We start from the raw sequence: 23,216 nt of genomic DNA on the forward strand, positions 1-23,216 counted from the left end.
TTTATTTAAAAAAAATCTTTAATATCTGCAGTAACACAGGAGGACCCGAGCAAATGTAATGAGAGATCGGCACCAATTTACTATTGGCTCTACGCATCTCTTCAGGGCCAGAATTATGTAATGCCGCCTGGCATTATCCAAAAAAGAAGGATTTACGCGTTATTAATTTTTTTATTTAAAAATCTAAATTAGTAAAACAGTGAAATTAGGATTTAACCATAAATGAAAATTTTGCACGTCGGTGATCATAATGCTACATGCATGCATACACGACAAAAATGTTCATCAGACCGAAATTTTTTTTCTTTGAAAAAATCAAAATTGGATATGATCGACCGGAAAAAAAAAACGGAAAAAAAAATCCTGCTGTATTAAGATTCAGGAAAATATTTTATTGTTCTTTTTTTAAGTAATTTTCAATGAAATGATAATCAGTAGTTAAAGATCAAGATAAATGTTGGAGCTCGAAAGTATAAACGTTTATCGTTATTTGTAATAATGATGATAATGATACATTCGAAAAATCTTTTGTTTGATGAACAAGAAAAAATCATGAAGTAAAAGAGATAAAAACAGAATAATTAAAAGATTGGTTTCTTTTCCTTTTTTTTAAAAATCTGGTATTTTTTACCGTTTCTTTTACATATGTTTAGAAAAATTCATGCGGAAGTTTTTTTTTAGTTTTTATTATTTTTACCAAAATTGTTTAGATGTCAAATATGATTTCAGCCTCAAAGTATCACAAATTCACAAAATTCTATTCATTAATTAAAAAAAAAAAAGATTACGTGATCGTCACATGATATGTAACTCTAAGGCACACAGCATCACCGCAGAAAAATGTCACGTTCACGTAATTTTGATGCCGATCATTTCTAAATTAATTACGTTAAACGTCAACAAATCAATACTAGTTAACGTTTTAGATTAAATAGTAAAATTTAGAGATTAGTATTAGGGTTAAAATTAGAATTAGGGTTAATATTATGGTTTAATGGTTAATTAAATTCAAAGGGCCAACTAACTATGGTGATAAATAATAAATTTTCCTCAGATTACGATTAACTTAAGAAACGAAGCCATTAAACATGCGATGACCAGAAAAAGTATCTTATCGAAATTTAAACAGGAAAAAAATTACGGTAATCTACTATCGTTTTTGCAATTAATTAATGAAATGTAGAATAAATTAACTAACCAATAAAATAATAACTGTCTGTGCAATATCTTAAATGACTAAACCAAAAATAGTTTAAATGAAATGATTGCTACAAACAGAAACGTTGGAATCCAGGATGAAGAGAACAAATTCATTTTTAATAAAATTTATTCCAAACATCCGAAATTCTAGCAAATACTGTAAATCGCCCACAAACTTAATTTTCAATTTATCGTCGGCCATTCTTTTCGAATTTAAAAGAAAAATAAACAATGAAAATTATTAAAATTATTAAATTCATATTTTCAATTATGTGAAAATTTGATTTTTAATTATACATTGTGATTAACTCAAATACTTCTCACCTTTTTTCAAATTCATTTCGATAATGATCTGTTTCAATGTTTGATATGAATTATATAAAGTGTTTTATATAGTAATGTATTAGTTGTGTCCTACAAATACTGTGTAAAGCAGAAAGCAGGAACGAGAAGTTTGCTATTATAACCGTTAATGAAACAAATTTATTTCCGATAAAACAATTAGATACCGAAAATATCGAAAATATAAACTTTATTTCTTTAGGGTGATGCCGTGATGGTAGCATTTTTTTTATTTCTATAAATTTTTTAGAACCAGGTGCTTGGGTATTTCGAAATGATTTATAGGTGGTGGATTGGTGGTGTTTTATTAATTTTATTGAGTTCTACCATTTTTTTATTTTGTACTTGATATTTTGAAACGATGGGTGAGTTTTTCGGATGGGGATAATGGCGTTTTTCGTAATACTTTTTTATTTATTTTTTTTTATAATTTTTTAGGATCACATGCTTGTATGTTTCGAAATGATTTATAAGTGAGTTTCTTTGAGTGAGATTAGTGGTGTTTTATAACCTTTTTTTTTACACAAAATAGATCATGTCGTGACATCTGTCAAGTGGCTTTTTGGTCAACTAAATCGAATTTATTTTTCTTCCACAACAACTGTTGGCAAGTGACAACGGACCCAGCTCTTCTGAAGCTTGTACAAAACGTTTAACGAGCATGGTTCGGGTTTAGAGCCATGTATGATTAAAAATTGGACTTGTGCCTTTAAATATGTTTAGGGATATAATAACAGTAATGATTATTAGTACCTTTATAATATCGAAATCAAATCTAAACACACAATGAATTTTATTAAACCCATTGTTTTATGCATAAATTGACTACTTATAGTTACGTGAGTTACGCGTAAGCAAATATATTCAATATAACTCAGCGGTACTCGCGGTACTGAAGTACTATTAAATAAAAAAAATAAAAAATATATTTCATATTTAGAATTATACTGTTTATATAATTGATGCCCTTAAAAAAAATTTTGACTATGTTATTTATATTATTGATGTATATAAATATATATATATACAGTATGTATCTCAGACCGTTCATCAAATCTTACTTGAAAAAAAAATTTCATTTAACTATATTTGATTATACTTTTGAACATTTGATCATTAAATGATACTCAGACTGTTTGTCAATTTATTATACTTTTACTTGAAAAAAATATTCCATACGACCATTAAATGGTAGTTATAATTATTTATATTCAGACCGTTCATCAATTTACTCAAAATAAAATTCAATTTGGCTATATTTGTAATTATTTATACTCAGACAGTTCATTAATTTATTATATTTCCTTGAAAAAAAATTCCATATGATCATTAAATGATAATTATTTATACTCAGGCTGTCCTTCAATTTATTTTACTTAAAAATTCCATTTGACCGATACCTTTCAAAAAATATAAATACTGGTCATTTCAGAAAAAATATAAATAATGATCATTTTAGAAATTTTAGAAAAAAACATCAATATAATTTTGCATCCTTAATTATTATTATTAATTTTTTACAATAACGCAATAACGCGCTAGTTATTAATGATGGACTTACGTATAAGCACATGAAGAGCTGGACATCTAAAGAACTAGCCAGCTTTTTGAAAAGACAAAATCTTCAAATTTTAACACCTTGAAGCCAATGACTTTTCTATATTAAATGATAAAAGGATTACTGGCTCTAGTTTCTTGCATATTTCTAAGGATGATCTATGTAGAAGTGGTTTGGAATTGGCCCAATTATTGAAATTTATTCTTTAAAAGAAAAAATTGTCTCGGGTATTTTATGATTTTGTAAATAAAAAAATTTACTTAATTAAGTCGTTATAATAATTAATTTATTTTTTTTTAAAAGTAATAAACAGAAAAGAGACAAATCCAAGTGCAGAGTATGAGAAAGATATAATATATTATATGTCTCAAATTAAAGGAAAGGTTAGTTATAAATAGGTTTTTATATTATTTTTTTGTATTTTTTTTCGTAAAATGATGATGATCAATACAGCTGATTTTAAGCTACCCTTTTTTATGAATAGTCTAATTCTTGTTAGGCTTTTGTAGCTTTTGCATGTTTAAATAACTGCTGCATTTATCTGAAATTTCTGAAATTTAAATTTTTTTTTTTAAAAAATCACTTTTTATTAATTAAATTTATTTTTATTCATTATTACTAAGATTATTACCAACAATTTTGATAACAGGTTGAAGGCATATTAAATAATAATGAAGATCAATTCATTCATGAAATTTTGCGTTGCCATAAAAAGAAAGCTCTTAGGTCATTTAGAGACTATGATGAAAACTCTTTTCAGACGGCCATAGAGTTAATATTGCCTTCAAACTGTTTTGTTCCTGAAATATGTTGTAGAAAAAATTCCTAATATAAATATGGATTTATTGACTTATTTTATGATAATTGTGGAACATTTAGTGCAATTATTGAATTAAATTATTTAATTTAATCGGACTTTTTTCCAGGGAAATGGGTAGGTGGGTGAGCAACCCTCTATTTCTATCTTTAATTGATTTAGATAAAAAACTGCAAACTGAATATGAAGAAGAATTATTGAATTGAAACTATTTTTATTGGAGTAAAGACAAACTAAAATATAAATCAATTAAAGTAAATAAATATATTGATAATGGAAAGATACAACTTAATAATTATATCAATATATTAAAAAAAGGTGATGCTTCACAGAACGAGGTTGGGGTTTTTGATATGTAAGTATGGGTCGCAGTTATATTATAGGGTATTTGATTAGGTACTCAACGAATTATAGTAGTGAAAAAAACTAAATACAAATAAATTGATTATAATTTTTCTTTAAAAAATAATAATTAAGTAAATATTATTTATAACATAATATAATAAAAATAATAAATAAAGCATCAAATTATTTCTTGGTAAATTAATAACGTAAGTCTAAAATAGGTAACAAAGCCAATTCTTTTTTTGAAAAAAAAAAAATTTCAAAAAAAAAAACGATTTATTTGATTTTTTAAATTTTTAACGACCATTTTATATATCAATTACCCATAACAGAGATTGATGAAAGTTCTTACGAAAAAGAAAGTATGTCGCTATTATTCTGACATACAGTACCTGCGAGGTGGAATGAAAATAAAATTATTACCGTTTTAAAAGTATAGGACTAGTAAGACGTACTGTATTAGCGTCAAAAAACAGTTCAAATACAAATCGGTAAAGCAAAACTTAATTTGGGCCAAAGAGAAGCGACGTGAATGAAGAGATGTAATATAAATTTATGGAAAACTCTTTCCGTCGATCCCTCATACCAAAATTTTTACGAAAAAATATAGCTTAATTTATTGACAAAACTGATATGAAACAACAAGTACAAGTTCAGAAGGGGAGTCGACGTGGGTTGACAACGATAGGAACTTATATGAAAGAATATTTTGAAAACTTCACTGAAATATACGAGTTCAGTTTGACTTTCAAACGGTTTCTTACGTCATGAGATTAACACAATTACTACTGATCATTTCATTTCAACGAAGCTGCTACTATTTTGCTATGGTTTCGATAAGTCAGAATTCACAGCTATCAAAGAATGTATAGGGAAATTTGGGGCCATTTCGCCTAAAATCATCAAGATTAACAAAGTAAAATATCTTTTGATGTATTTTAACAATGAGCTTATGAGCGAGATTTGCTACAGGTTATATACACATCAACGATGGAAGAAGACATGGGTAAAGGCTTGTAGATGAAAGGCCAAGACGAGATTATAGGAAAGAACGGTGTTTTCACAAAACTGCGGTACAGGAACACAACAAAATGACAGTGTACATCCTTTGTCGGAGGATGAGCAATTTGAAGATGCACTGACGAGTCCAAATTACCGGCAGTTTCAACGGTGCCTAAAAGTAAAGAAGGGATTGAAGATTATAATAGACTGAACAGTGATTTTAGCGCTAGAATCAGTGAAATTAATGATAGTAGTGAGTTCAAAAGATGACAAGGTTGTGAGCCGGAAAGCGACAACTGAAGTTGAATGAAAACAAGAAACGCGTAGTGATAATTCTAAGTAACAGCTGACTCTGATAGTGAATAAACAATTAATGTATCATTCAACAATTAAACAAATTTAAAGATGAGGTTTGCTTTTATTTGCGTTGGAAAAGGGTTGCAGATTACACGGTCGAGCAGAGAATTTTTGGCCGTACTTCGAATATGTTTCCGTCAAGGCATAAATTAAATGGTTTTCATTTTTTTTATTTTTTGTTTCCACAAACTTATAATGGGATCGGGTGATGCGTTTATTTTAATCAATTTATTTGGGTGTAGTAAAAGTGCCATAGAAAAAGTAGAAAACGTAGAAAACATAGGAAAATATTAAAAAATAATCAAAAAAAAATTATAACATTTTTAGTTTAGTAACCGAACGAACAAATTCTTTTGTTTTTAGATTCAGCAATTAGAACTTAAAAATTAGTTAGTTAGATCGTTTAGATAGATTAATTAGTTATAGAGTCATTGTGATCTTTTATCAATGATTCTAGATATTTTTAGAATTATGTAATCTTTAAGATTTAAATAATTAATAAAATGCATTACTAATTATAAAAAAAAAAAAAAAATCTGCTATGGTTTTATAACTTTCTTAGAATTTTATTAATTATTATTATCTTGAGGACAAATACTGAAGTAACTGGATAAGGGAAGGAGAGAGGGGAATGAGATTAACTATTCGTTGGAAGCAGCCTATTTAAATAGATGAACCTAAGACTGGACAAATAGATTTTAAGAATAAAAATTTAATTTTTTTTCGTTCCAAGATTATTACAATTGTCAAGTTCTTTCAAAATTTATTTATAATCAATCTTCTAGTAGTTAATCAATCTCTAATTTTTATAGAATCAACATACACAGGTTGGATAATCGATTAACCAAGGGCCTTAATCAATTAATAATAAAAACATTAAATTTTTTTTTTTTTTTTTGGCCACAGATTGCACCAAATAGTTTTTGCTCATACATTTAGTTATAGGAAAGTCTTATTTATTATTATTATTAATAAAAAATTAATACAAATTCGTCCAAATTCGTGAGCACGTGAGGCCGCATTAGATGGTTTGACCGGAGTTATGGTTTTAATCGATTAACCGATTTTTGAGATATCTTAATCGATTAACCTTAATCGATTCCAAAATCTACACTTATCACTCCCAACTCGCTAATTATCATGACGATGGATGATTCTTCGATCGCCAGGAATTCGAATTGTAGAGCCGTAGAGGATAAGGATCAACTGCTATAATAGAAATATAATCTAATTAAAATTTACTCAACACTATTTAAATAAGGACATAACAATAACATAAATACCGGGAAAATCAAAATCTATTTCGCCATCATCTTCCACTATTCTCGTAGTCCATTGTAAAACATCACAAAACTTTGGTTCCAACGCAGGTTCTCTTTTTTCATCCCAATATTGATATAAAGTATACCCAATAAGATTTCCATCTATATAAATTCGAATTATAGGGTTTGGAAATTCAGAAAAGATACATATATTTTGTATTACACGTTTGTAGAAAATTTGGGAATCTATCTAATTAAAAAAAAAATTCTCATATTTAGATTACCTGTATAAATAATTTGAATTGTGTAACATTGAAAAGTGTGATATTATTGCGTTCGATCTATTTCGTATTTAATCAAACTGACTACAATAACCAATCTTTAAACCAATACATTTCCGGTTAATTAAAATTTTAACTAGATTTTTTTTATCCTGATGTATAATTTTTCTTATTAATTGCAGTCATTTCCGCTCTTTTAGTTACCACGACTAACCCATTTCTATAATAATGATTTTTTTTTTATTTTTCAGTCATTTTTTTTTTTGTTTTATTTTTATTGGATTTTTATAGGAGATTTTTTTTTTAACTAGAATTTATTAAAATTTTTTGAATTTTTTTTAACCCAGTTTATTCTTTTTTTGGTTTGGGTCAAGACTATAATCAAATTAGAACTATGTTGGTGAGATTTTTTTTTAGTCAATGATATTGTTTCTGATTAATAAATTCGCATAAAAATTTTTTTTTTAGTGAGAATTTTTTTTAGTGAGATTGTTTTTAATTATATAGATACATAACAATATTAGTAATTTTGTAATTAAATCTATAATAAATTTTTTGATAAATTTATATAACTAAAAAAACTATATAACTATCTGACGTCTGGATTAGTCATAATTTGAATTGTGTAACTTGAAATCCATCGATCCGTGTACATTCCAATCAACTAATACATGGAATTTTACCTAATCAGAATTTATTAATTTTATATTTTTCGTTTTTTTTTTCAACCCGAAAAAAAAATTTTTTCTCCAAATTTGTTTTTTCTCATTCTTTTCCTGTTTAATTTTTTTTCCCAAACTGAAAAAATTTTTTTTTTTTTCACTTTGGACCGAATTATTGTCCTTTTTTTTCAGAATATTTTTCGCTACTTATTTTTTTTCAGATTCCTTTTTTTTCGGAAATTTCCCTTTTTTTGAACCGATTTCTTTCTTTATCCTTTTTCTTTCCCTCAAATTTTTTTTTTGATTTTTTTTTCTTTTTCTTTCAATTTTTTTATTATTATTAAATAAAGAAATAAAATATTATATTAAATATATTTACAAATTATTATTTTTTTTAAAAAAAAATCAATATAACATGTAGGAAAATTGACCGACGTTAATAGAAAGATGATCAAGATTTGAAATTGTTGATTTAATAATAGACTATTATAACCAAATCCATATCCGAAATTCTCTAAATAATCACCAGATTTTTGAATAAAGATTTTAATTCAAATAGTTTAGTTAAATTAATATTTATCCGAGTAAAATGAGTATCAAAAGAATAATAATAAATGAAATGAACAAATTTCAATACATTTAATTGTTCAAATATTTTTCCCAAGTTGGTTATAAGTTTAATATTGACGTAATAAGAAATAATTATCCCTTAAACGGTTTTGCCGGCAAATTTGCCTGCAATTTTTCAAAATAAATTTATATCCAAATATAAAGTTTGTCAATATGATTTGGATTATCCTATAATTCCGCAGCTATATTGATCTACATGACCGCTAATCACCGAAATTAGTCTCAAAAAAATAACATCGGAATTTTTATATAATAAATTAATTTTCTTTACCATAATATTCTGCTTCATTACAAAGCATTTTAATATATTTTTTTATTTTTATTATGAAACTTCACACTATAATGAACAAAATAGAGATGATAAAATTTAACTCTATGCATTTTTTACAAGTTCACAAAAATAATTCTTTTTTTAGGGTTCTATGTAAAGTCAAAATGCCACTTCTAAATATTAAAAATCATCATAACAAAGGTTGTTCATCATAGAATATTCTACATATTCTATTAAGCTTTAATATAGCTGCAATCAAATCCCAATGAGATCGTCAAAGTTAAATGCAAAATTTTTCGAAATTTTTTGTCATTTAAAAAATACAACTTTTGACCAATGGACAATCTTCAATCTTATAATATGTAATTAATAAATAATGATTATTGTCACATAAATTATGATTTAAGCTCTTTGCGGAAAAAAGTTTTATTAGAATAACTTCATTTTTCATAAAATTAGATGAGAACTGAATTTTCGGTAAAATTGCAGGCAAATTTGCCTGCAATGTTTTACCGTTTAAGGGATAAAATATTAATATAATTAATTAATAAAAATATTTGTAGTATTTGCAGTTTTTTCGAAAATACTTCTAAAAAAAATTAATCAATTTTTTATTGATAATTATTTTTTCACAATTCCTTAATTTCATTCTACACTCAAGCGTCAAATCATTAATATAAATAGCACAAATTCATTGGTCCCGGTGCGAAGCAACGGGTGACTGCTAGTTCTTTATTAAATAAATATATATATATAATTATATATTTCTGTTTACAATAAGAAAAAAAACTTTGTTGTTTTTTAATAATAATAAATCTTATTCCTTTTCTATAAACTACTTTTTTAAAAAGAAATGCATAATCGAAAATAAATGATAAAAAAAATAAAATAAAAAATACATAATCGATAATAAAATTAAACGAAAAAAAAAAATCAATTAGATTGATTGTAATTCATGTGATTTACAGGAACGTTTCTCCTAACGTTTTCCTTCGTGACTAAATATTTATTGGAGAAGATGAAGAATATTTTATATTAAAAAAAAAAAAAATTGTCAAATAAAACTTTAACAAATTCAAATATTTTACTTGTCTTATGATTTCTTGGTGTTGACTGTTGCGTGTTGAAGAGATGATTACCATTATCTGAAAATCTAACATTTTTTCATCTGTTTATATAGTTCAGTAGTTATATATAAACCTTAAATCTTTTTTTTAAAAAAAAAAAATTTTTTTTTTTATTTGCTTCCATTTACTTATTTTAGCAAAAATACATGATTTTATTTAGAATTGTGTAGAATTCCGAAAAAATGCATGATTATATAATCACATGGTTTCAGCTTTTTCGTGATGAAATGAAAAAGATCTAATACTCTAAAGCAAGGAGTATGATTCTAAAAAAAAAAAGACTTACATCACTCAATTGTTAATATTTCCTAATATAGGGATCAAAGATTTTATTATGTACTGACACAATTGCAATATACATTAATAAAGTTAGTTCAATTATATACAATTACAGTATTAATCCATTTATATATTAAATTTTATTAATATAATCTAATAAAGTTAGTTTTTTTTTTTGCAAGAAACCAGCTTATCGGCGAAAGATAATCAAAAAAGTTAATATTTAAATCTTTTTTTAGACTTTTTAGGATCCTTTCGACATAATGGTGTAGTTAGCCGAAAAACGGAGACGAATTTCTGATTGCCGATCATCCGAACCCGGTTTAATCATGGAATTCCACGACGATCTACACCTGAGCCGTGCTATTATTTTTCGTCTAACTACACCATAATTTGGAATATTTTTTGAAAAAAAATTTTCATGAATGGCATTTATTTGTTTCAGCTTCGGTCTGCAAGTACATAGATAAGCTCCTTTGACTTCATTTCGGCTTTGGAAGGTAAGGGCTTTTTTAAAATTAACTTTCTAGAAACGTTTTACTAACGTTTCTTTAATTATTTTTTTTTTTATAGGAATTGCCAGCCAGAACGAACTGGACTTTAAGGAGAGAAAGAGCTGGAATTTTTTTTATCTTTTTTTTTTTTAATTTAAGAACATTTTAACGTTTCTTTTCATTATTTTTTTTTTGTAGGGCGCTGGCTTGAACATGAAACTGGGCTTTAAGATAAGAAATGGGGAAAGGGGGAAGGTTTTAAATTTAAGAAACAAACTAATGTTTCTTTTTCATTACTTTTTGGTCCGAAATTTTTTTTAAAAAAATTTGTTTATTTTGTTTTTTTTTAATTTAATTTAATTTTTTTTTTTGTAGGTGTCAGTTTTTTTCGGCTTTGGGACTTGGATCTGGTAAGTTTCGATTCAAAAATTTGAAACATTTTTTTAATTTTATTTTTTTTAATCTCTCTGTTTTTTTGTAATCGGTTCTTTCAGTTTAGGACTTGGATACACCATTCGAAACTTATCTGTAATAATTTTTTTTTATTAAAAAATTTTATCTTTTTTTTGTAGCCATCCGGTTCTTTTGGCATTGAGCTTTGGATATTGGTTTCTTGGATTTCTTTAGTTGGATTTCTCAACGTTGGCACCACTTGGTTTCGATGTTTTTTTTTTGTAGGACGATACCTTGCTATATATTGGCGTCTTGGGAATGAATTGGTAAGTTTTGAAGCAAATTTTTGCTTTGAAACTTTTTAAAATTTATTTACATATATTTAATTATTTTGAGCTTCCTGGATCCTGAGAAGATAGGATCAGTAAGTTTAAAATCGTTCATTTTGGCCCACTTTATAATATATAGAAACCTGAAGAATTATGGTGGTTTCAAGTTTTTCCAATTACATTTGTTGATTGACAATCCATGTGAATTCTTTATAATGCAATTATAAGGATACTTGTAATACCGAGCATGATGAAGGAATATAAATATTAAAAAATCTTATGGTATTTTAAATTTTTGATAGATGACAAATATATTTGCGGCATATGTAAAAGATAACAATAATATTTACTATATTAATTTATTATATTTTGACATATTTAACATATTTCAATATTTAACGTAAATATTTCTATTACATTATTATTTATATTTTCATATTCTAAACATATTTTAATATAATATAATGTATATTACTAATATCAAATTACTACGGAGTCAACAGATTAAATGCATGCACGATATGTCAATCATATTTTAAAAATGTTTCTACTGTATTTTTCAAAATCAATAAGTTTCAGTAAAAGTCATGTTGGCAATTTTCTTTTATATGTCTTACCATTCCTTTGGGATTGGGTATTATTTCTGCAATTATTAATGCAGCTCGAATATCTTTGCCATTTGGACATTCATTAGTGCGATTAAGATTCACGCCTTCCCAAAGTGATTCTAATTCCGTGATTACTCCACAGTAAGGGCATGGTTTAGGATTCTCATAATCATCATCATCTTCTGTTAAATATTTAAGAATATCGTTGAAATATATACGAACACCGTATCCCAATTGATAGATGTTGATTCCATACTATATCATTCCAAGAAACTCTATCAAACGTCTCATTTGATGGCCAATATCCAATGTATGGGGCTAGTGATGGACGAGAATTTAATGGTATACCAACCTCTTCTGAATCAGATCCAGGGCTTGGATTCTGATGATAAGGCTCCTTGCCATGAGGAAGGACAATTATAATAAATTCAGTTTTACAACAATAACATTTGCTTGACCGGATTTTTTCTAACGCTTGCTCACGATCATTAGTTATGTTGTACGCCACCTATAATATTGTTTTTAATATATGTATTACTAAGAAACAAAACCAATTACTTTAAATTAATATTTACCTCAATCCATATTTGAGGTGGCGGACAGTTATAAATGAACGGAAACCTCCGTTGTTTATGTGATGGTTTTTGTTGCCATGAACCAACGTCAGGATAGTATTCATTACACTATTCATTACTATGTGCAATACACGCTACTTTTTCTTGAGACCACCATTCGGGAAGTTGCTTTTTAAGTGAACTTCGCAATTCGTCATATATATCCTCTTTTTCTCCACTGTCAAACTGAGGGAAATAAAATAAATAACATAAATAAGATAGAATTACAACCTTAATAGAATTACAATTAGAAAACAAATTACTTTTATATATAAGTCTTCTCCTATTCTATCAGCTTGAAAAAAGTTGTAAATGGAATCAAGTACGTCAAAACGGACTTTAGGATCTATTTGAGGTAAAGAAATTTTAACAACTTTCTGCTCAGGTCCATTCAACTTCTTCTTTTCTGCTATCTTTTTATTAATATCAGCGATTAACTAATAGAATCATTAGCAACATTCATTAATAAACAATACAGATATATTGCAGCCATATTGGAACTTTCCAAATTAGTGACAGTCAAATTAAAACACAAAACCTTATTGCTCATATCATAGATTCCATTTGAGTTGATCGTGTTTGTTGAGAAGTTTTCCTTTTTGGTAGTGATGATGGGGTTTTTGCGGAGTTAATGGTGGGGTTTTAGAGAATTGTTTAGTAGTTAAGGTAAATGATTCATTTTTAGCGGAAGTGGAAGTAAAATCTATGATATCTGACATTTGCTTTGTATTTTATACGTTTGGTTACGGTAAAAAAAGGTATGTTACGTTCGGTAAATGTTGATGAAAAAATTATAGTTGGTGAAAAAAATTAAGTTGGTGAAAAATCAAGTTGGTTGAAAATTATAGTTGGTGAAAAAATCATCAAGTTGGTTGAAAATTATAGTTGGTGAAAAAATCATTTGCGAAAAAAATGGGCATTATATAAAAAAGTATACTGTTGCACAAACACAGCCAACGAATAAATATCGAAATATATATTCGTTTCGCAAAAATATATACAAATATACTAATAATTAATTTCTTTCACACGAAAAGAAAAAAAATTTTAAACAATTATTAAATATATATTGTTTCGCAAAAAATCAAATTTCACAATTTTTTTTTTTATTGATTTACTTATTATTGTTTCACAAAATATACTAATAATTATTTTTTTCACACGAAAATAAAAAAATTACTTTTCGCATAAAAAAAAAAATATACAATTGAAATAAAACAAAAGCCTATGAGCGATTGTGCTATTGGCTTTTCACAAAAAACCTGTTTCTATGTATTGTAATATCATTACTTAATTAGTATATCGGAATAATTGTTTAAAAATTTTTTTCTTTTCGTGTGAAAAAAATAATTATTTTTGCGAAACAATATTTATTTATTTAAAAAATAGGGAGTAAGTTAATTATTTAATTTTATTAATACTTATGTATAAGACTAATTTTAACTTTTTTTTTCATTTCGAACATTACTAATCAACTCCTTCATTCTTATTTTTAGGTTCAGTCGGAATGATCAAACTGAAATAATGAGAGTAGTTTTATTTTGAATATTTTCTAACCAATTGTTTTTTAATTTTTTTTAAACATTACTATTTTTAGGTTCAGTCCTGGAATTTTAGAATAGAGGATACTGATCGAAACAGTACAAATGGGTAGGTGACAATGTTCCATAATTTTTTTTTATTTTTATTTTTATTTATTTTTTTTCATTTTGAACATTACTAATCAACCCGCCATTTGTCTTCATTACAATATTTAGGTTTGATCTTGGAGCTTTGGAATGGAGAATGTTGCTAAAATGAGTAGTTTCATTTTGAATATTTTCTAACCAATATTTTTTTAATGGGAACTGTTAAACGTCGCCCGGGGTTTTTTCAAATATGTCACATGATGTACAATATATAATCGGCTGACGGCTGATTTTTTTAATTAGCTAATTTAAACTTAAAATTTTTTTGCAAACATATTTATTCAAAATAATCTTATCTAATGAAATTTTATTTGCAAATATTAAAATTTACGTCACACATTTACGATTTTAAAGAAAAAAATCACCGTATTTATTTTTAATGAAGTAATACAAATAAAAGAAACAATAACAATAATAAATAAATTACAATGATCAAGAAAAAAGATGCTAATAAAAAAATGAGATAACAATGGAGTAATGGAAAATAATAGAAGATGAAGAAGAGTGATGGGAGACGAAAAGAAGTGATGGGAAGATGAAGAGGAGTGATTGGAGACGAAAAAGAGTGATGAGAGACGAAAATAAATGATGGGAAGATAAAGAGGAGTGATGGGAGACGAAAAGGAGTGATGAAAGCCGAAAAAGAGTGATGGGAGACGAAAAGGAGTGATGAAAGCCGAAAAAGAGTGATGAAAGACGAAAAAGAGTGATGAAAGACGAAAAGGAGTGATGAAAGCCGAAAAAGAGTGATGGGAGACGAAAAGGAGTGATGAAAGCCGAAAAAGAGTGATGAAAGACGAAAAAGAGTGATGAAAGACGAAAAGGAGTGATGAAAGACGAAAAAGAGTGATGAAAGACGAAAAGGAGTGATGAAAGACGAAAAGGAGTGATGAAAGACGAAAAAGAGTGATGAGAGACGAAAAAGAGTGATGAGAGACGAAAAAGAGTGATGAGAGACGAAAAAGAGTGATGAGAGACGAAAAAGAGTGATGAAAGACGAAAAGAAATGATGGGAAGATAAAGAGGAGTGATGGGAGACGAAAAGGAGTGATGAAAGCCGAAAAGAAATGATGGGAAGATAAAAAGGAGAGATAAATGGTACTAAATAGGCTTATGGTAGGTTATAACTTTTCAAAGCATTAAATTTGTACTCCTGGCATACTGGGTTTCAATTGCTATCTGGTAGAATTATTGATCTTGGTAGTTGAAGCCAAAAGAAAACATGTGCTAGAAGAAATAGGTGACCAGTCATTTCTTGAGTTTTACCAGGCAAAGATGAAAAAGAGTGATGAGAGACGAAAAGAAATGATGGGAAGATAAAGAGGAGTGATGGGAGACGAAAAAGAGTGATGAGAGACGAAAAGAAGTGATGGGAAGACGAAAAGGAGTGATGAAAGTTGAAAAAGAATGATGATGAGAGACGAAAAGAAATGATGGGAAGATGAAGAGGAATGATGGGAGACGAAAAGGAGTGATGGGAGACGAAAAGAAGTGATGGGAAGAGAGGAGCGATGGGAGACGAAAAGGAGTGATGGGAGACGAAAAGATAATGGAAAATGAAAAGATGTAATAGAAAATAATGGGAGACGAAAAGGATGAAATAATGAGAAGTAATAGGAGGTGAAAATGATGAGAGACAAAAAATAAAAAAATGAACATGAGTAGTAAAAGATAATTTAGGAAACCAAGTAAAAAATAAAACTATAAGTAAAAAAAAATGAAGTTAGTAAGAAACGAAATACAAGATAGAAACAAAATAAATAAAAAATAAAAAACATATTTTTATTAATTGTAGAACCGAAAGAACTAAAAAACCTAAAAAAAATGAAATAAAATTAGTGAAAACCGAAATATGAAATAGAGTTAGTAAGAAACAAAGTGTAAAAATGTAAGTTAGAAATAAAAATAAAGAAAAAAAGAAAATACCTTGAGATCGGAAATTTTTTTTTTTTTTTTTCATTTAAACGTTACTAATCAGCCTGTTTGAAATGGAACAATACGTGTAGATGATAATGTTCCATAAATTTTTTATTTTTTTTATATTTTTTTTTTAGGCGATACCATATGTTTGTTATTCTTCTTTTATGTTTGAAATATTATTTAACTAATTAATTAATTTAAAGTAAATGAATATGAGAAAGATGAAAGAGTAAACAAAATAGGGAGAAGAGGAAAGAGTGAGAGAGGGACAAAGGGTAAGATAAAAGTTTGAAAAAAACTTTTTTGAAATTTAAAAAAAAAATGGGGTTTAATTTTTTTTTTCTTGAATCCAGCTACCAGTTTAGATCTTTGACGCTTGGAGACATTTTTTCACAATCTATAGTTTTTCTTTGGTTTTTTTTAGATGGCTGCTTTTTGTATGCGGATTTTGGAAGTTTTTTTGTTTTCTTTAATTCATTTTAACGAACTGTTATTAATAGTTCTTTCTTTCTTTTGTAGATGTTTTTTTGGTCTCTTGAACATTTAGTGCCCTTGACTTTAGCCACTTGGACTTTATTTTGTAGGTCTCCTTAACTTCGGCTACTTGTACAGGTTTGAAGAGATAGGGTTTACGCGAAGTTTATACTATTAAAATTTGGTGGAAACTTGTCCAATTTCCATGGTATGCGCCAGATTTTAATGAAGTTTCTAGTTTTCGTGGAAATGTTATGGAAATGTTATGGAAATTGGACAAGTTTCAATCAAGTACACCAAGGTTTCCATAGTGGAAACCATATACCAATTCGACTAATGAATTGAATTAGATTGTAATTTTTGTAGGACTCAATTTCAATTTCTTTGGACTTGAATGCTTGGATTTTATTTTGTAGGTCTTCCACTTTGACTTCTTGTAAATTCTTATAGAAACTTAACTAATTTCTTTATTTTGTAAGATTTAAACTTTTGGATCAGCTTAAAGGTATATTGAATAAGGGAATGAGTAATGAAAAAACATTAATTTGTTATATTGTAGGAATTCAACTCTTGAATAACAAACTTCAATTTGAAGGTAGAAGGGAATGATTTTATTCATTTATTAGAAATGTTTTATTGACATTTTTCTTTTTCATTTTTTGCAGATTGAGATGTAGACAATATTCTTTCAACTTGGATTTCAAATCGTTTAGTATTTTTAAAATAATTTAGTATTTTAGAATAGTTTAATATTTTTAAATAAATTTTACAGTAAATTATACAGTAATATTTTCAATAAATTTTACAATAAAATTTAACAATAATTTATGGTAAATATATATGTTAACTAACTATTGTACAATGCCCCTACAAGACCAATAATGAGTATTTTAACATGGGTTGTATATAATGTACTGTAATATTAATTTTACTATACACTTTAAAAATTTTAAGTTGTTACTTGTTAGCAAAGTAGTCTTCAGTTAGTAAACAGTCTGGCGCAACAAAGTTAACGCATATAAACCTAATCTAGTTACTTTGTGTTATAATTTTATATTATACAGTACATACAGTATAGTAATTTATCCTATTTATTTTTGGCTTAATTTATAAAAAATTTTATTTATAAGATTTTAATAATAATAAATATATTCCAATAAAATACACATACTGTAATAATGATAAAGAAAATAAATAGTAAATAATAGATATAAATAAAGAAATTTATATTCTGAATATTTATAAATTTTATTCCTTTTCTTTTTCTTTAATTGTATTCATCTATAAGAATGAATTAAAGTAAATTGTTAATATTATTAGTAAAATTAACCATGTAAAAAGCAAGTTAATGTAAATAAGTACCTAAGTGAGTTTAGTAAAATCTATTGCTTCTATAGATTCTAGAAATTAAAAAAATAATTGTAAATTAATAAGTATTTCATAAATACTTTTTCTAATATAAACTAGGAAATTAATTACCTGAATATTTTTCAAATGAATTATCATTAATAGCATTTTTTGGTTCCGGAAGATTTAAGTCTAAAAGCCTACTTATATAAACTGCTTGAGAATTCGTAGTATATGAAAGGGTGATGCCATTATATGGTAATGAAGAGGAAGTTAACTTCTCATTAATTTTATCTGCTTCCTCAATTTGCTTATCAAATTCATAACCATATAAATTATCTAATAATTTATGTAATTCTTCTGCGTTAGGTCTTTTTAAAGGATCTGCATCCCAACATTGTTTAATTATGTCCAAAATTAGTTGAGGAATTTTATAATTAGATTTTGGCCTAAGCCCTTGACAAATGCTAATAACTAAGATTTTATCATGAGCAATATCATGATAAGGAGGAAGCCCTATACAGACTTCATAGGCAATAATTCCAAATCCATAAATATCACTTTCTTGAGTATATTCTCCTCCTCTTAAAACTTCAGGTGCTACATAAGGTAATACTCCATATACTTTTTTTTCATATACATTCTGAGAAGATTTTACATTTGCTGGTCGGCATAATCCTAAATCAGTAATCATAGTATAATCATCATCTTTTAAAATATTACCACAATGAAAATCATGATGAATTAATCCTTTTTTATGAATAGAATTGAGACCTTGTGCAATCTTTTGTAAAATATTCAACTTATCTACCCACTTTATTGAATTAAATATATTATTTAAATATTGTCTTAAACTACCTTCTTTTGCATATTCCATTACCATCATGAAATTATTAGATTTTGGATCTTTAGTAATGCCAAAACATTGAGTTACAAAATTTGAAATAATCATAGTATGTGATTCAATCTAAAAAAGAATCCATAATAATAATAAATTATAGTAAGTTTAACATTTATATTGGAACAGTAGTTTGAAAGTTATAAACAAATAAGTAACCTACTTCTTTTAAAAATTCAGATGTAATATCCTGAGAATTATGTAAACATTTTAAAACAACTGGAAAATTTTCATGACTCATCCAATCTTTTTTTCTCTTCCATTCATTATTTTCAGAATCCCATTCAACTATACATCCATCTTTCCATATTGCTTTATGAATAGTTCCAAATCCTCCTTTAGCCAAATATTCAACATTTTCAAATTTATCATATTCAATCCACTCTAAAAATTCCCGACGTTCTTTAGCTTTAAGTTGTGTTTTTTGAATAAACTTATCAACTTCATTATTTCCACTAGTCCAATTTTTGAAATTTTGTTGAAATTTACATTGACACCAAAAACAAGAAGCTTTAGGTTGCTTACATTCTTTGCACAAACCATTCTCTTTATAACATTCTTTTAATTCTTTATTTAATATTAGCTTATCAATTAACAATTTTTGTTCATCTGTTAATCTCTGATGGTTAAAATCTTTTATTTGTTCAAATATACAATCACCGAGCTTAAATTCTTCCATATTAGATTACTGGTCAATTTATGTAGAAGAAGATTGGTTTTTTTAAAAAAAACAAAATTTACACCTGCACTACAAATTTTAAATCAGCTGATGATCACAAAATCACAAAATAAAAATATTGTTACACAAAAAAGCAATCACAAGTTATAATTATATTTTATAAGATGTTTAATCTAGCAATTATTATCTTTTAATGCATTCTGTTATTGGTAGTGATATTCTTTTATGATTGAATTACTGTGATTCAACTAAGAAGTTATTTAATCATTAAATAAATGTAAATGGAAGTATAATTCAATTATTAATTTTTAAAGTAGTTAAAAAATTTCAACTGTTGGTAAAAAAATTGTAATAAAACCAGAAAATTAAAACTCTTATTGTCCGGAGCGTAGCGAAGGACTTTACATTCAAGTAAAAAGAAACGCCATGTCTGAATGTCTGTCCGCCACGTGAGACGATTTTGATTGGCTGATCAATGGACGTCTGTTCGCCACGTGAGATGATTTTGATTGGCTGATCTATATATCTTTTATGATTATGTTTTGAAATGTCTCACTCTTAAACCATTTTCAAATTTTATTTATTGTATTTATATTTATTATGCGGTTACGATGTCATTTATTTGTACTGTATAAGCTGCTTTAATAAATTAATAAATTTAAAAGATATCATTCCCAATTATTATACATTTACATTACAATGATTGACATATATTTACCATTAAAGAAGTTAAACGTTTCTTTTATCTTGTAATCTCTTAGAATTTTTGATGCGTTAGTCTTTCAAAAGAAAATGGCCGGAAAAGAAGATCATTAAGAGTACGGACTCGAGACACTGCCACAAATGATAGACCAGCGACGTATTCTCTTACACCGAAATCTATTATGGCCTTTGGCAGTTCAACCCTTGGCTTTTATGAACTGTTACTCGCCCACGCAAGACAAATAAGAAGTTGCGGGCGTGAACAAGTTGTTGATTTTGCTGGCCACGTTTGTCGCATAGGTACAAGCTTTTTGCCTTCCAAAGTTGTAATAGCTGGGCCCGTATAATTGTCAAATTCGATGAGGACAGCATTTGGAAGAGATTGTGGTCCTTGGCTTCTTTAAACAAAATTTCTTGGACGAATCTCATTGAACCATTTACTAACCCTGCATCTGTCCACAAGTTAGCTCTGAGTATAAAGCGTGCGCCTCTGGCGAGTAGCAGATGAGCTTCAAGATCTTTTTCTGTATTAGAATCTGCCTTAGGTGCATCACGACCTGTATGTACAGCATGGATTTTGGCGATGGGACAGTTTAGAGATCTAAGTTTATTATGGTTGGCCTCATAAACATCGATCTTTCGAGGTAGAATAAATGTGGCATCGGAGAATGGTCTGTTTAGGTGAATCAGCAAGTGTAGTAAGTGTTTTCCAGTCTTCTATTGTTGTTTCTCTATCACATAAATGTAATAAAATTTTTTTTTTAAATGTGACAATTATAATTTGATGCAGACCCCACTAAAACCGTGCAGACGAAATTCCGGGAACACAACGGTTCTCGTTTCCCTAGTTTTAACATCTTTTTTATATAACATGAACTTTTATTGATAATTGATTTGTTTTTTCTTTTAGTGTTTCCAAAAAAAATATAATAATTAAAGTTTTTTTGAGTCTTTGGCTAATGACGTAAATGATTCTTAAATCTAGTAGTAACTCAATAAATTTTGTGCTCAAAATATTACTCTTAATTCTAGTAAAATAAAAATTTAAAATATCATAATTTGTCTTAGATAAATGAATAATATCATTAAATTTTATTCCAAAAATAATAAAACATAAATTAAATAATTTCTTGCGGTTATGATGTAGCCGCATGTTCAAATTATAGAATTCTAGGGAGGGATACAACAAAGAATACTAAAGGATTAAATAAATTGAAGGCTGAAGTTGTGGTGCAGTAATAAGCAACGTTCTCACACGGCTTCTTAATAATAGCTATTGATTTACTATTAAATAAAGTTAGATTAAACTTTTTTTATAATATGAGTAGTTAACGTAAAGACTATTAAAAATCTACATTTTAGATATAAATATTTACAACTATTTTAAGAGATTGTCAAGATGAAAGAACAAAAAAATTAATTCTGTATTTTCTACCTTTTGAAATTTAAGGGTCCATTATATAAATATTTTATTTACTTAGTACAGTAAATTTAAAAATTAGATGTAACATGAATTTTGAAAGCAAATTAGTCTGCGCTTGTAAGTTCAATAGTTTAAATGATTATTAATACATTTTGTTTATTAAGAGCACAGATTTGTTTTATTTGAAAACAATTAAAATTTCTTAATTATTCTGTACTCCTTTTTATAATATTTTCTATTTACGAATTAGTTTAATTTCCCATATAAATAAGTTATCCCATGAAACTAATATACTACAACTTGACTATATTTACATACTGTATGTTAAATCAAATTAAATAAACTACAAATGACAAATTTGTGAATCAACCATTAACGTTTAATATTGTATCTCTTCGTTAAACATTGTGATTCAGCCCAAAATATTCTCGGATAAGTTCATTATAAACGCGTGAATATGTTAATATCAAACTTTAATCTTCTTTTCTCAACTTTTTAGTTGCATTTTTTTTTATCATGTTGTTTTTTTATTAGAAAATAAAAGCCATATTATATCATAAAAATCAAAAAAAAAATATTTTTTAGTTCAATTATTAAATGATGTTTGAATTCTTTAAAAGAGAAAACATTTTTTTTCATTATTATCACATATTCCATCAAATCATTAATCAATCATCTGATTAAGATATAAATAAATCATTACTTATTTTCTTTCATCTAATTGTCAATAATTATTATGTATTTTTATTTCACTCTAATTATATATATCGAGATTTGTCAATTTTAAATTGTATAAACGAAAATATAGAACTATTAAAAGAATTAGAATTATCAAAATATATAGGGATGTTACAGAATGTGGTTTATTCCAAACCGGTTTTAACCCGTTTATGCTCAAACTGATATAGTTAGCAAAAGCTAGTTTTTTTTTAAAAAAAAGGAAGAAAAATATATGATTTTTTTTGATGATTTTTTTTTTTTGAAAAATGAGAACTCAAAAAAAAGGAGAGTATTTATAATTTAGCAGTTACCACAAATTAAAAGCAAAAAGACATATCGTAAATAAACACATTCCAATTAACATAAAACAAACAAAAGTTTATATTAAAAAAAAGTTCTAATTCTAGATTTTTATTTACAATTTCTAAATAAATTTTATTCATAAAAATTTAACGAGCTAAATTAGTTCATATTTCACATTAGAATTATTTTGCTAGTCAATTTTTTTGTACTAGATAATAAAATAGTGACGTTCTTGACGGGCGGTTCTTCGTAATTAATTAGATAATAATGACATATACTTATTACACCACTAAAAGTTTTGTTAACTGCTGATCGTATTAAATAGAAAAGCTGTTAATATTAAATGTATTATATAATTTTTTGTGCATATATTTAAAATATTTCAACGTAATTTAATAGATACTGATTAAAGCTACAAAATGACGTTGAGATTATCCTTTTTGGTTATCTAAATCAAAAGTTATTAACCTGTAAAATTCAGGTATTTTATA

The 23,216-nt window shown here is 26.7% G+C and overlaps 3 protein-coding genes across 3 annotated transcripts; all 3 read right to left on the reverse strand.

The window, feature by feature from the left end:
* Nucleotides 1-6,759: 6,759 nt before the first annotated feature.
* Nucleotides 6,760-7,382, reverse strand: OCT59_015674 (uncharacterized protein; the record flags this gene model as incomplete). Its single annotated transcript, XM_066140187.1, has 3 exons — nt 6,760-6,830; nt 6,905-7,045; nt 7,379-7,382. The coding sequence occupies 3 exons, from the start codon at nt 7,380-7,382 to the stop codon at nt 6,760-6,762; spliced, it is 216 nt and encodes a 71-aa protein (XP_066002993.1).
* Nucleotides 7,383-12,150: 4,768 nt separating this feature from the next.
* OCT59_015675 (uncharacterized protein) lies at nt 12,151-13,121 on the reverse strand (the record flags this gene model as incomplete). The annotated part of the gene is made up of 4 exons (XM_066140188.1): nt 12,151-12,465; nt 12,533-12,640; nt 12,835-13,008; nt 13,110-13,121. 4 exons carry the CDS (start codon nt 13,119-13,121, stop codon nt 12,151-12,153), a joined length of 609 nt encoding a protein of 202 aa, XP_066002994.1.
* A 4,894-nt stretch (nt 13,122-18,015) lies between these two features.
* OCT59_015676 (uncharacterized protein) lies at nt 18,016-19,577 on the reverse strand (the record flags this gene model as incomplete). Its single annotated transcript, XM_066140189.1, has 4 exons — nt 18,016-18,053; nt 18,133-18,384; nt 18,724-18,967; nt 19,062-19,577. The coding sequence occupies 4 exons, from the start codon at nt 19,575-19,577 to the stop codon at nt 18,016-18,018; spliced, it is 1,050 nt and encodes a 349-aa protein (XP_066002995.1).
* Between the last annotated feature and the right edge of the window lie 3,639 nt (nt 19,578-23,216).

The sequence above is a fragment of the Rhizophagus irregularis genome, chromosome 23, assembly GCF_026210795.1.
Source record: "Rhizophagus irregularis chromosome 23, complete sequence".
Taxonomy (NCBI): domain Eukaryota; kingdom Fungi; phylum Glomeromycota; class Glomeromycetes; order Glomerales; family Glomeraceae; genus Rhizophagus; species Rhizophagus irregularis.